Genomic DNA, 14,972 nt, shown 5'->3' on the forward strand with positions numbered 1-14,972 from the left:
TGGACATAGTCTCGCATATGCGAGCCCCCTGTTTTAGCCAAAAATGAGATTTTTTGAGTGTTAAATCAATTCTCTATCTTTCCAAACCTTTTTAAGCCCTGTTTAAAATCCGTTAATGAGTCTTCAAGCTTTAGAAAAAGGGTGGGCGTGTTGAAGAAGTTAAATTGAAAGTTGAGAAGAGATTAAGAAGAGAATGGTTGAGTTGTTAAGTCAATGAAGCGATAACTGAAGGATTGAGGCGTTGATTATGTTGATGAGAAATAAAACAAGAAAGATTAGAATATTGGTTATGAAGATGAGAGATATTGAGTAATGGCTTTAGAGATAGATGAGTAATCCTTATCCGAGATATAATTTTGAGAATAGATGAGTAATTCCTATGTATGATGCAATTTTGAGGGAAGACGGGTAAATATTAGGGCTGGCAATAGGTAGGGTAGGGTAGGGTTTGGACGCTACCCTAACCCTACCCGCGGGTTGAAAACTTTTTTAAAATTCTACCCTACCCTACCCGCGAGTTGAGAATCTCTCAACCCGAACCCTACCCGCACCCTAAAGTTCTAAACCCTATCCTGCACGAGCCGCAGAAAAATAAAAAAATTTCAACCAAATATAAAAGTCAACGATTCCAAATTTAATACATATTAATAAAATAGAAAATAAAAAACTACGTTCAAATTAAAATTAAAAATAATAAAATCTTAAAAAAATCCAACATAAAATTACAAATAATATGATTATAATCTAGCTTAATAGTTATTCAAGTTTTTATAAAAGGAAGATTGTGGGTTCAACACTCACTTTCTTCACTACATACATAACTTTTTTATATATATTATATATTAGGGGTGTAGGTAGAGTAGGGTAGGGTACGGTAGGGTACTGTAGGGTAGGGGTGTTCACAGTGCGGTTTGGTTCGGATTTTTGGAGAAAAGTCATCCAATCCAATTGTTTAATTAAACTGTGGTTCGGTTCAGGTTCAATATTTTTTACCGAGACCATCCGAACCAAACCAAACCAATTATAATCGGTTTAGTTTGGTTCAGTTTGTTCCGTTTTTTCAATCAATTCAAAAAAAACATGCGATATTATTTTATAGTCATATGCTTAAATTTGTTTTGAACTCCAAAACTATATAATTCGGAGAAAATCTGAAAGCGAGAAGTCTTTCTTTTTTTATTTACGTAAAAACAATTCGTGACTCTATCATCAGAATGAGATATTAAAAAATGTGTAATAACATGTTTGATTTCATGTTTTAAAGTCCTAAAATCAATAGAGGAAAAGGGTCACTAGCTCATAGAGTTTTAAAGCATGCAAACAAAACAAAACACCTAGTATACTCAAGAATAGACTAGAAGGAAGGATGAAAAAGGCCATTGGAAATAATTGATTTTCATACTGTGGCCTATGATTCATCCATGGAGAGTTCTAAATATATGGTCTTCAAACCGAAAACAGCTTTCTAGATATCATGATCAGTAAATACAACCTTACTTGCTAACATCCATTCCATCCGTGGGAGCTAAAAAAAACAACTATTCAGGCTATGTCGTAAACAATACATTGAACAATAAACAATGAACAACAATCAGAAGTAATTTTAGTAAATCAACAACAAATAATTAAAAAATCAAAAGCAAAGACACAATAACAAATGAACAACAATCAAAAGCAAAAACACAATAACAAATAATTAAAATATCAGAAGCAAAAATCAGAATAGAGAACCGATGCTGTGGGTGGCTGGGTGTATCTTGAAAATTACCTTACTTCAAAGAAATAAAATCAGAACAGAAAATAAAAATCTAACAACCCTCAACCAAAAAATCAGAACCAACAACCCTAAACCTGTGAACCAAAATATACAAATAGAATTGAAAATCATGAATCAAAATTAACCCTAAACCCCTAAATCAAAACAGAACAGAAAGTTTAGAATTAAAAAACAAAATCAGAATCAACAACTCAACCATAGAATCAAGAACAATTCAACCAAGTATTAATTATAAATTAGAATCAATAAGAAGACTAAACCAGAATTTAAAAATAAAAATAGAATCAGAACAAAAAAACAAACATAAGGCTTAGCCTCCATTACAGAAGACGATGGAGGCTCGAAGAGAACTGGGGTCGGTGGCTCAGCGCGGCTGGGAAGAACATTCTTGGGTCGGTGCTTGCTGGCGACGCTGGGCGCTGCTGGGAAGAACGCTGCTGCCAGTTGGGTCGGTGCTCGCTGGGAACTGGGAAGAAGGCTTCGATGCTGGTGGCAGATAGGATTGCGACTCTGCGAGGGCGAGACTGAGAGAAGAGAGCGAGAGAAGCTAGGTTTCAAAATTGGGGATGGGGGAGGGGGTTTATGTGACTTTAGGTCACGACTTGGTCGGTTGGAATTTTCATGGTCAGAATCGAAAATAGAATCGAACCGCAATAAAAATAGCAAAATTTGTATTTTTCGGTTTTTGGTTTATTCAGTTTTTTTTGTTCGATTAGTCGGTTTAGGTTGGTTCAGTTCGGTTTTGAACACCCTTAAGGTAGGGTATACCCTAAACCCGTACCTTGCCTTACCCGCAGGAAAACTCGCACCATACCTTACCCTACCCACAGTGGGTCGGGTAGACAATCCTACCCGAACGGGTTAGTCCAGGTTGGATACCCGCGCAGGTAGGGTATATATTGCCAGTATTCAGAGTAATTTCAATCCGAGTCTTGGCCTGGGGATAAATGAATAATCCCTATCCGGGTCATGGTTGAGGCACCTGCCTGAGTGGATGAGTAATGCCTACTCCAGGTTGGGTGAAACACCGACATGGGTAGACAAGTAATACATATTCCGTGTTGTGGATTTCTGTCCTGAGTTAGCTATCGGACATGTCGGGTTTGGCTTTATAACCGACAGATAAGACTCATCGGCCATAAGGTAGGCACAGATCATATGCATTTTTCTATTTTGTTTGAGTTTGTATTATTTGGAATTGCCTATTTGAATTATTATATCTACTTGTTATATGTTCTACCTGTTATAACTGTATTCTATTTGTGTTTTCTCTTCTTGTATTGTTTGTCTGTACAACTGAGACATCCCTTGTCTGGCAGAGGAGAGACGAAGATAGTTCCATCAGAATTTTAGAGGATTGGAGGAAAGTGATAATTGAGGGATTAAGTTAGACTTGAGTTAGAACCTAAGTGCCTTAGATAACTTACCTTGCTTATGGTTTTAAATTATTTCTCTAAGTTTTTAAATCTGAGTGTCGGCATTCTAGGATCGTCTTTGGATTTTTTGGGACCATATATATTATGTATGTTGGCACCATTAAACCCCCGGTTCTCATTCCATATAAATGTTGTTGTTTTCAAATGCAGGTCGAGAGGCATCTCGTTAGGCGTCTTGATTTTTTCCACAAGCGAAGTTGGGATACTGGTTTCTGATATTTTGTTATGTACATATATTTAGATGATTTCCCGTATATGTATATATTCTAACTCTGATCCTCTTAGAGGCTTTTGTGGAGAAATCAGGGTTATTTTGTGTATTTTAGGAGACTTTGGGTATGTATATATGTATGTAGCTATTTCTGGCCGGCCTTGACTTTGCAGATCGAGTCTAGAGCTTGATATTCTGTTATTTTAGTACTCAATCCTTTATATATTTCATGTCTTATCCTTATCTGTTTACCGGTTTACGTTTTCAAGTGTGATGCGTTTTTCTTTTGCTTGTTTTTTTTTTCAAAAACTCCTAGTTACAAATTCCAGTAACTATATCAATACATATATTTTACTTTTAGAGGTCATAATGTCTCACTACCGATGTTTTACGAACTTAAGCATACATCTCTGTGTGGTAGGGTGTTACAATAGACACCATAAAAGCCCTAAAATAAATTGTCAATATAAAAATAGGAGAGATGAAAAATAATTTTTATATTATTATTGTCACATGCCAATACAGCACCCTTTGTCACTACTAACATCAAAGTTGACTACATATTGTCTTTCAGTTCAGAAGCATTGGGTCGGGTACAACCAGTGCTTGACGGGTTGCTAGTTCCAAAATTTCGATTTGAATGGTATCTTTGAAATTCAAGTTAAACACAGATGCAGAATCTTAGGGTCTCCAAATGTGAGTGGCTACAGATATAGCAACAAGGAGGAGGAAAACCTTTGCACCTAAAAAACGTTGGACATATCAGTCAAGTAGAGAATCAAAAGTTAAATATTTTCACACCAGGAAGTAGCCTATGGAGGCCCAAACTTAGTGGTAATAGTCATTGTAACTAAAGCATTCTTTTGCTCACCGTGAGATAAAAAGAATCATTCTGTTTGTAGTTATACTATGGGGAGGTCATAATTTAAAAGTTTTTAAGGACGGAAGGGATGTTGATTTAGAAGGTTGGTCTAACATTTTGTTGCTAGAGCTGATATCTTAGTATTAGTCATTACATGATACTATTTTAGTTTAATATAATACATTGAAAATCTGACTTTTAAGAACCGCAAAATGCTGATGTCGATAATTTTGTTCATAGATCAAGTCATTTCAAATCAATTCCAGATTGGCTACAGTTCTTCCAGATAAAGTCATTTCAGATCAATTCCAGATTGTCGATATTTTAGTTTCATGTGTGTTTCCATCACAGGCCTTAAAACTTGCATGACAAGTGGATATTCATACATTGAAGGAATTGAACATTTGCTTCTTTCCTTAAAACAAAACAACTATGAGATGCATGCTTTTACAAACTACCCCATATGGTAAGACAGTTGTTCTTATTATGATTTTGGTTTTTTGGCTCCCCACAGTCTTCTTCAGAATGTCTTGTATTGTAGGTACCAATTGATTGAAGACAAGTTAGAACTATCAAAATATTTATCTTGGACATTTTGTTCGTGTACATATGGTATAGCACAACTTGTTTTGATTTGATTAATATGGGATGAAGCATAAATTCACAACTTGTTTTGATTTTATAATGTGTTTCAGGAAAGAGGAAGCCTGATACTGAGTTCTTTATGGAAGCTTTGGAACATCTTAAAGTTAATCCAGCAAATTGTATATTTGTAGATGACAGGTTTCTTCTCTTTCTCTTTATATACTGTACACTATTCGGTTATTGCCATCTATATGAGAATCAGTATTTAACTTTCTTTAGTTCTCATCCTTTTCGTGTGTATGAATGACTATTTACCTCTGTATTGAGGAATGTATCAAGGGAAAATGAGTTATTTTTATTGAGAATTGAGAATATCTTTTATGAAATTATATTATGAAACTTAAAAATCTATTGTACCTCCACACACACATCTATTATAGAAGTGGGGTTTAATTTTGTTATTTTTGGTTGGTTTATTTATTTCTTTACATTTTAGGTAGGTTATGATACCTTGGCCATAGGAGCTGAGTGGATTTTTTGCTCCAAGCAAGAAGTGATCTTTCCGGTGCTTTGTAGTTGCGATGTTCTTCTTTTGCTGTTAATAGGTTTTTTCCTTGCATTGCTCTTGTTTCATTCTCAAAATGAAGTTTTTCTGTTGGGGAAAAAATGTAGCAAAATTTTAAAATTCTTTTACATAAGAATAAATTTCAAAAAAATAGCATTATATGACAACCAGGGCAGAGGAGTGGGCAGTAGCCCTTCCTCTTTGAATAACTCTACCACCTCCGTACCTGGCAAATCCTCAACACAAGTGAGCTTTAACTTTTACAAAATGCATACTCCTTGTTAGTTGGATCTGCTTCCAATCAGTTACTCCCCTTCCTCCTGGAGTCCCGGTCCCTTATTAACATCACACCATTATTGTTGTCTTTCAGAGGTCCTTGGGGTGCACTTTCAGCTATCCCTGAGAATAATGCTATTTCTATTAATTCTCAGGTTTTTATATTTCCTTTTCTTTTTCTCTTTTAGTTTAAAGAATATCATTTTTCATAACAGTTTGTTTCATTGATCGAGTGTGTTCATGCTTCCTTGTTCAATTACAGGGGGGATTTGTTTTCTCTGCTTCTGGTGATTCTTGTGCATATTGTTGGGATGTGGTATGTATTTATGGGGGGTGAATATAATTTGTTTAGGAGGTTTCTTGGTATAAATTGATTTATTTGTTGTATCTGTTGTTCTCCTTGACTAACAAGTCTTAATACTGTAGGAAACTGGTAAAGTAAAAATGGTATTTAAGGGGCACTTGGACTACTTGCACTGCATAGTTGCTCGCAATTCATCCAATCAGGTCTTGAGTCTTAACCCTATGACTTCTGTTAGTTTCACCAGTTGGTGATCATTTTATCTATTTTGCTGTAATAATATTTCTTTATCGAAAAAGAAAAAAATAACTTGGTGTTTATGCCCTAATTTTTTGTGGCCATATTTATGGAATATAAAGTGCTACACACCTTTTTGCAGGCAATTAAAGATCTAAACAGTGGATGTAAGAGGAAAAGGAGTGCTCCTAGTGATATTACTAGTAGTCTAAAATATAGAGCGGATCGATAACATGGAGTCTAATAATTTGGTTATTGTCTTATCATTCTATTGTTTATTGAACAAAAATTGAATGAGCTATGGACTTTTGGAGCTTTTAGGATTGAGTGCATGCACTTTTAGTCTTGAGACATTAGGGAATATATGGGCTAGTATTTTAAAATCTGATTGCTAAACATCCCTGCTGCTGCCATTTATTCAGAATTGTCACCCCACTGTATGTACTCTTGAGTGTTCTAACTCCTTTTTTTTAATACCAATGTTTAGATCATAACTGGTTCAGAGGACAGGACTGCACGAATTTGGGGTACATTTTTCTGTAAATTATTTGGTCCATTAAATATATTTGTGCAGAATTTTGGCTGATACTCTTTTTTTGTTTCATTAAATATATTTGGTTCATTAAATGCCACACCTTTTTCTCTTCATTCGTGATTGAAATATGGCAATGGATTTTCCCCCTTTCATTCTTCCCTTATGATATCTAAAAAGTATTGCTCAAGATTGTATTGTACTACTTAAAGCATGTTTAGCTTAGCATTTTGAAAGAACCAGGCCATGGTTTGGACATTTTGAAAGATAAAGTGAACAAGTATGCTCTGCACATTTATTATCCTTAATAAAAGTTCAACAACTAAGACTTGAAATAATAATCACACTAATCTAAAAGTCCAACGTTTAATGCTAATGGAAGCACTACTATATAATCCTAATTTACCCGATATTGTTCCATGTTGGTTATAGTGTTTTCTAGCTGGCGTTCCATTGACGAGTTTTTATAAAATTGATCTATATGTGTGTTAAAAACAATAATACTCCATCTTCTTTCGTTGATGATATTATCCCTAAAATTGATATTAAGTTGTTTTTAATAAAATAATACTCCATCTTCTTTATATAGTTGAAAATTAGTCAAAATTACTAAGCCGTCGATTTGGCCGTCGATTTTAATGATGTTTCATGTAGTGATAATAGTATAATACCAACTTTCATAATTGATCAGCACAATAACCACCACCTATCACTTTCATAATTCTTCCTGATCCATCAGAACATCACAACTCAGAGTATTCAGGTATTGTTTTTTCTTGTATTGTTGTCTTGCATTGCTTTAAACTACTGTGATCACATTTTCAATTACATATATGAAGTTCAATCCTGTCATTTAAAACTTAACTATATAGGAGATTTTAAGAATTGGAGGTTAATTACTTGCAATTATCTAACCATTCTTGTCCATGCTTGGCTTTCTTGTTGCTATTTCATTTGGATTAATTTCTTGACAGCTTGCAGATATGTGTTGCTTTTTGCCATAATTAACACAGTTAAATATTAAAGCACTCCCAAGCTGCTCATGTCACGAACTTGTGGAGGGACTTCTCCAGTGAGTTGATTGTGGGAAAGATCAAGTGCTTCTAATTTCAATAGATTCCCAAGAGAAGATGAGATTTCACCTGAGAGATTGTTGTAACTGAGGTCTAAACTGATATAGAGATTTTTGGCATTTTCCAATTTCTGTTTTAATATGGAGAATAACACAGCTTTTAGTATGGTTTATAGTTTTAGTATGGTTGAAAAATATATTGAGGATTATAGTTGATGTATCAATACATTTTCTTTATGCTTTGAATTATATTAACTATAGTACCTTTCTTTTAGTTTGATAATATGATAAATTTGTTTATTTTTTTAAATATTATAAATATTTGAATATAAATTAGATAAAAATTTGTATATATTTATTTTGTATGAAAACAAGTTTATTTTGTAATTAGAAAAAGTAAAAAAAATTCTATTTTACCTTACGGACGGATTTACAGACGGATTTTCTGTCTGTAATCATGATTTTCCAAAGTTTAAATTACAGACGGAAAATCTGTTGAAAAATCCGTCTGTAATTACAGACGGAAAATCCGTCTGTAAGTTTGTCGCCTTCAGGAAATGTAGGGAGAATTTACAGAGGAAAAATCCGTCGGTAAATAGTAAAAATCCGTCAGTAATTTTCCGACGAAAAAAATCCGTCGGTAAGTAATTTCCGACGGGACTTTTACAGAGGGACAAAATCCGTCGGTAATTTTGTCGATAACCAAAAATCCGTCTGTAATAAAGATTAAATCTGTCTGTAAATTTGTCTGTATTTATCTATTTTCTAGTCGTGAGATTGACAAAAAAAAGAATAAATTAAAAAAAATGAAACGTGAGTTATAAATGTCTAATTATTTAATGGAGCATTATCGTACATAAGCGAATTTAAAAAATTATTAAATAATGAGATATAGACTTTTATAATGTGATATGAAACATTATGTATTAGTAGAGCATGAGTTTTCATAATGTGTTTTTATTAATTAGCAAGTGGATTAGATAAATAATACTCTACTATTTTTAATTCAAAAATAAATCGACTATAAATTCATCTTAAAGAAAAGGTTCCAACACATCAAGAATAACACATAGAAGATAATATACATAGCTATCTTTCTCAAATTGTCTTTTGAGAATAATGTTGTGTACGTAATATTGGTGTAAATGCGTTGTGTTATATTGAGTAACACATTAAGAATTAATAACAAAATTCTTTTACTCTCACCTAAATATAATTTTCGGCATCTATTTCTATTTTTTTAAAATTAATTTCACAACAAATAATACCTTTTATCCGCAATAATAATTGAGCTACTTTTATAACCTGGATTCATAATTAAAAATTCTAACTTATTTTAATTATTGTTTTAACTTTTAAACAAAAAACTTTAAATTTCTTATCATTTGGATTTTTTCTAAAAATATATATTTATATTTCAACTTATTAAATATTAAGAAGATAATTAAAAAATAAATTAAAACTCTTAATTTTTTTAGGTGTTCTCATTACAATGTAGTTTAATACTTTTTTATTTTATTAAGGATAATGTTACGGTGAGTAAAGTGATTTTTTTCTCACCTGCTGAAATGTGTTGGAGAAAAAAAAACACGTAGAATGTTGGTTCTTTTTTACCTGGCAGGTGCTGTGATATTTGCAGAGTGATATAAAATGTAGATAAGACTGTAGTTTATTAATTGAAATTAGTTTTGTATATAATAATAATTCTTAAACTCATTTTTTAAATAAAAAATGGTATTGACTTCAAAATAAGAGTTATTATGATAATAAATAGAACAATAAAAATAATAGATAAAAAATATGAGAATTTTTTATTCAACAAAAAGTTAGCTTAAGAATGACTATATTATATTTAATTTTATTAAAACTGGGAACATTCTTACTTGTTTATTATTATTAAAACAAAAATTATAATATTAAAACATCATAATATTAAAACAAATTATTATTATTAACGAATGTTATAGAATAGGTGTATGTTCCCGGTATATGTTTATGTCTATAACATTAAATTAAATAGAATATGTAAAAAAGTGAACCTTTCTTTTTTTACGGGGGGCTCCCAAAAGAATATTAATAGTTCAATAATATTCGAATGGTTACATTAAATGGTTGAAAGATCAAAAAGTCTCGTCTTGGAAAGTTCAAAGGTGAAAATAGTCAAAAAAATCTCGGATACATTACAAAAGAGAATCGGACCTATGTATTTTCCTTTGATATTTCATTTCTATTTTCTGCATCTCTTTTGCTTTGCATTAAACATGACCTTAATCTTTTAAAGATTAAATATATTATTATTATTATTATTATTATTATTATTATTATTATTATTATTATTAAAACAAATTATTATTATTAACGAATGTTTGTAATAATTCTTCTTATTAAATATTTTTGTTAGCCCCACACATTCACAAAGAAAGAAAGAAAAAATGAGCTTCTATAACTTAAATCTAGCCCACATTTTATATCACTCTACAAATGTCACAGTACTTATCGGATAATAAGAGACCAACATTTCACGTGTTCTCTTTTTCTTCTTCTAACACATTTCAATAGATAAAAAAAATCACTTTTTTAACCTAGCATTGGCCTTTTATTAATTATCTTTCGTATTACTATGGTGGATTCATTATTATTTTTAATTTTTATTAATGATGTTAATAAAGTGAATGACACTCTTAAATATTTTTCTACAAATTGATCCCAAGTCTTTGAATACATTTTATGCACCTCAACCACTGAGATGCATACACACTCTTGAAATGACGTTCATAGGATAGAAAACGTACTACTACATAATTAATTTTTACTAGCATTTAAAAAATATTACCAAATCATATTAAAATGTTAGCTATGTATATTAGTAATATTTTAACAAATATTAAATATACTCTATATTACTAAAAAATTTTACTAATATTTTTCTAAAAATTTAATAACATTTAATAAAAATGTTACAATAGATAACGTACGTAGGGTTCAGCTTCATGTCACTTGAAATGATGGATCAAAACCCTCAACCACCGAACAGGGCTATGCAACTCCCGTCATTGTGCGCCAAAAGTTTCGACACATTTTTTCCTGTATGAATTCAAATATTTTTCGGAAACCATACACCAAAGTCCCAATTGCAATTTTTCTTTTATTCATGCGTAAAATTTTTTTCAAATCACTCGAAATTAATATTCACAAAATCAAAAAGAAAATCAAATCTAATATTTTTCAACCACCAACAAGGATGAATGAGAAGCAAACCGGCCATTGTATAGGAAACCGTTCAAAACATAAGACCATCTCCACTAGGGAATTCATTTCAGTTTCTGTTTATAGTCCACCTGTCATAAAAAGTAACTTCACATCAGCTTTTGCGTCATAAATAGTAAATAGGAACTCAAAACATCTTTCTCTTCTCCATTAGGAGGAACTAACTTTAGTCCTTGTTGTGGTCCCACTTAATTAATTAATTAAAATACTTAAAATTAATGTAATTAATTTTTTTCAATAATGTAATTTAAATTTATAAATTTAAAAATAATTCACTATTAAAAGATATTAATATTAAATAAATTCATATATAATAATAATACACAATATATAATTCGGAGTTACACTAATTTGTAAAATTACTTAATACAAAGAAAAACATAATTAAGTTTTATAGTTGACGACAAGCATTGTGAAATTGTCATATGTGTTCAATCAAGTCCTCTTTCAATTGTCTATGCTGCTGCCTATTTCAAAGTTGGGCATTTCTTTGGAGAAATTGATGGTATGGTGCGAAATCTTCTTCTCCCAGCTGAGGTTGTGATAAGCCATTTTCGATATCATCATACTCTAAGTTTTAAGCAAAATTTCCTGCATAAGTGTCTCTTTCATCCTCAACAATCATATTATGCAATATAATACAAGCTCTCATTATGTTGGCAAGCTTCTTCTTTTCCCAAAAACGAGCTGGACCACGTATAATTGCAACGCGTGCTTGCAACACTCCGAATGCTCGCTCCACATCTTTTCTTTGCCCTTTTTGGTATTGTGCAAATAACTTGCGTTTCTCCCCTTGTGGCTTTGAGATTGATTTGACAAATGTGGCCTATTCAGGATAAATACCATATGCTAAATAGTATCCCATAGTATAATTATTACCATTAATAGTATAATTTACCTTCGGAGCACGATCGTTTAGAATATCATCGAACACTAGAGAACGATCTAACACGTTGATATCGTTATTTGAACCAGAAATTCTAAAAAATGCATGCCATATCCAAAGGTCTGAAGATGCTACAACCTCAAGTACTATGGTTGTAACCCCACGATAACTACTCATGTACATATCTTTCCACGCCTTTAGACAATTTTTTCATTGCCAATGCATGCAGTCAATGCTACCCAACATGCCAGGAAAGCCACAACCCTCCGCCATTTGTAGCAGGTATTGTACGTCATTTAGTTTGGGTTTTCGCAAGTATTCATCCTCGAATACCGAAATGACACCTTCAACAAATTTTTCCAAGCATTCAATTGTAGTGCTCTCGCCTATGCGCACATAATCATTAATAGCATCAGCTCCTACGCCATATGCTAACATCCGTATCGTAGCAGTACATTTCTGGAGTGGCGACAAGCCTCTTCTTCCAGTTGCATCAACCCTCTGTTGGAAATACGGATAGACGTTTGAGAGAGCGTCTGCTATCCGAAGGAACACATGTCTTCTCATTCGAAATCTCCATCGAAAAATGTCAGCATTATACACCGGTTCATCTACAAAGTAATCTTGAAAAAGGTGATCATGTCCTGCTTCTCGATCTCTATTGATCCATCTACGAGTAATTGGGATAGAGCTTCTATCGATATCTTCTTCTTCTGAATCTTGGAGTAAACACTCATCGATCTAATTATCTATGACTGTGTTATCTTGCTGTCTTCTTTTTCCATACAAAATTTCGTTAAACATATCATCAAAATTTCTAGCCATATTTAGAAATATAATTTTTAGTTCTCTTTCGAGGTGAGAAACAAGAGTTGAAGTGGAGTTACAGAGTCATTGATAGTTGATATTTATAAGTGTGTCTGCAATAATAAGGGCTAGTTTTACAACGGCTAATTTTGCAATGGCTTGTTTTGCAACGGCTAGTTTTGCAACGGCTAGTTAACGGCTTGTTTTGCAACAGTCATTTTCATGAACAATAAGGGCACAATAATATTGACTAATTTAAAAACTTACATCAGAAATAAATAAAACAAACTACATCATAAACCAGTAATACGCAATAAAAATAAGAACATACTACATAACTCTACGAATACAAGGAACCATTAAGTAAACCACTTGGCGATTATTTTCTCACATGCAATCTCATGAAGAGCTCGTCGTTTTTCACTCATTGTAGACGTGTCAGCATTAAGTATTTGCATATCCATCTCCCTTTCCCTTTCCTTGGCCATCCTTTCCATTTCCCTTTCTTTTGCTTTTATCTCCATTTCTTTAATATACCTCTGAGTTTGTAATTCTTGTTCTTTCATTGCTGCTTGAGCTTGTAATTCTTGTTCTTTCATTGCCGCTTGAATTTATAACTCCTTCTCTTTGATTGTCATAATCTTTGCTTTATGTTCCTTCTTCTCTTCTCTTTCTTTTTCCCTATCCATTAGTTCCTTTTATCTAACATTCTTAATATCTTCCATGAGAGATAATTTTTTGACAACCGATGATTTTCTTTCGCTAAAATCTTCAGATATCTGTGCTTTTCCCTTACCTTTTCGCTTGCTCTTCTTTGATCCTTGTGGGCGAACGGGAGAGTCCACACCGGGTTCGTCAGCCAACGGTGTTTCTGGGTTTGATGAGGATGAGTATGCTCCAGTTGCACTAACCTTGGTTCTCTTTGAGCCTCCACTCTGTGTAGGTAGTTGGCTTCTCCATTTTTGCTCCAAACGAAGCATGTTCCAATGCCTCTCAAAAGTGAATTTTTTACCATAATTTGTGGAATAAAGTTTATAAGCCAACTCCTTTATGTCATCAGCATTCGAACCACTCCTTATGTTTTGACTAGCTTGATCGTAGCAACCAGCAAAATTGTGCAACAGCCTTGTTGATCTTATACCATCGTTTCTTACATGCAACTACCTCCCTTGTCATGTCGGAACAAAATTCTACACAGTAGCTATGAATTCGACTCCAAAATATTTTCCCCTTTTGATCGGTACCAACTACAGGGTCAGTTAAAACATTTAACCACGCACTGATCAACATCTCATCCTTTTTCCAATGCCAGTGTTGAATACTATCTTGTCTCCGATCTTCGATATCATCATCATTGAGGTCGATAGCATTTAATCCACGAGGGTTGGCAAAATCGGAATATTACGAATTTAGACTAGATTGTATAGGAGTCTGAGAGGATGGGTTAGAAGAGCCACCAACACCAGATGAGTTATGTCTTGATGCACTGAATTGAGTTGGAAACGGCAAGGAAGTTGGAGTAACATTTCCGATAGAGGGGTTAAATATGGATGAAAATGGAAAATGGGGTGTTTGTGAATTTTGATTTTGCGGTTGGAATATAGGAAATTGATTATTACAAGGAGTTTGAAAATTGAAATTAGAAAGATTTTGTGGATGTAGATTTTGAAATGTATTCGGAAGATTTTGTGGATGTAGATTTTGAAATGTATTCGGTAGTGTGAAGTTTTGATTTGGAACTTGAGAGTTTGAGGTTTGAGATTGTTGGGTATTTGAAATTTGAGAAAAGTTTTGTAAGTAATTGAAAAAAGAGTTGAGTTGGTTTGGATCCATTTTTTCGAACAAAAAATAATAGTAGTAGAACTTTGATTTCGTAAACTTGAAAGAAGATGAGGAAGAGTAGTAGAGAGTGTGAGAATAGAAGTGTATCTAAGTGGTATATATAGAATAACAAAATATTAATTTATTAATAATAACGGTAACATAGTAATGACTAGTTTTCAACAGTTAATTTTACAACGGCTAATTTTGCAACGGCTAATTTAATATAATAATATAAATTATTAATTAAATAAAAATTTAATCATTTAATTAATTAATTATTATAATTATTAATAAATTATATATGATTTAATATTTAATATAATTTAATTATATT

General features: G+C 32.5%; 3 protein-coding genes and 1 long non-coding RNA gene across 4 annotated transcripts; 2 read left to right on the forward strand and 2 right to left on the reverse strand.

Annotated features, from left to right (window-relative positions):
• Positions 1 to 4,351: 4,351 nt before the first annotated feature.
• LOC107478466 (flavin mononucleotide hydrolase 1, chloroplatic-like) lies at positions 4,352 to 5,351 on the forward strand. The gene is made up of 4 exons (XM_021138056.2): positions 4,352 to 4,389; positions 4,527 to 4,752; positions 4,828 to 4,898; positions 4,982 to 5,351. The coding sequence occupies exons 2-4, from the start codon at positions 4,619 to 4,621 to the stop codon at positions 5,176 to 5,178; spliced, it is 402 nt and encodes a 133-aa protein (XP_020993715.1). The 5' UTR covers positions 4,352 to 4,389; positions 4,527 to 4,618; the 3' UTR covers positions 5,179 to 5,351.
• A 3-nt stretch (positions 5,352 to 5,354) lies between these two features.
• Positions 5,355 to 8,097, forward strand: LOC127745778 (uncharacterized). Its single transcript, XR_008007309.1, has 5 exons — positions 5,355 to 6,028; positions 6,139 to 6,219; positions 6,738 to 6,777; positions 7,474 to 7,545; positions 7,757 to 8,097. It is a non-coding gene; the product is annotated as an uncharacterized LOC127745778 (long non-coding RNA).
• Positions 8,098 to 11,698: 3,601 nt separating this feature from the next.
• On the reverse strand, positions 11,699 to 12,184 carry LOC127739714 (uncharacterized). The gene is made up of 2 exons (XM_052258225.1): positions 12,020 to 12,184; positions 11,699 to 11,947 (listed from the first exon to the last, which is right to left on the reverse strand). The coding sequence occupies exons 1-2, from the start codon at positions 12,182 to 12,184 to the stop codon at positions 11,699 to 11,701; spliced, it is 414 nt and encodes a 137-aa protein (XP_052114185.1).
• Positions 12,185 to 12,217: 33 nt separating this feature from the next.
• Positions 12,218 to 13,413, reverse strand: LOC107478467 (uncharacterized). The gene is made up of 2 exons (XM_052258226.1): positions 13,206 to 13,413; positions 12,218 to 12,726 (listed from the first exon to the last, which is right to left on the reverse strand). Exons 1-2 carry the CDS (start codon positions 13,411 to 13,413, stop codon positions 12,218 to 12,220), a joined length of 717 nt encoding a protein of 238 aa, XP_052114186.1.
• Positions 13,414 to 14,972: the final 1,559 nt, after the last annotated feature.

The sequence above is a fragment of the Arachis duranensis genome, chromosome 3 (assembly GCF_000817695.3).
Source record: "Arachis duranensis cultivar V14167 chromosome 3, aradu.V14167.gnm2.J7QH, whole genome shotgun sequence".
NCBI lineage: Eukaryota > Viridiplantae > Streptophyta > Magnoliopsida > Fabales > Fabaceae > Arachis > Arachis duranensis.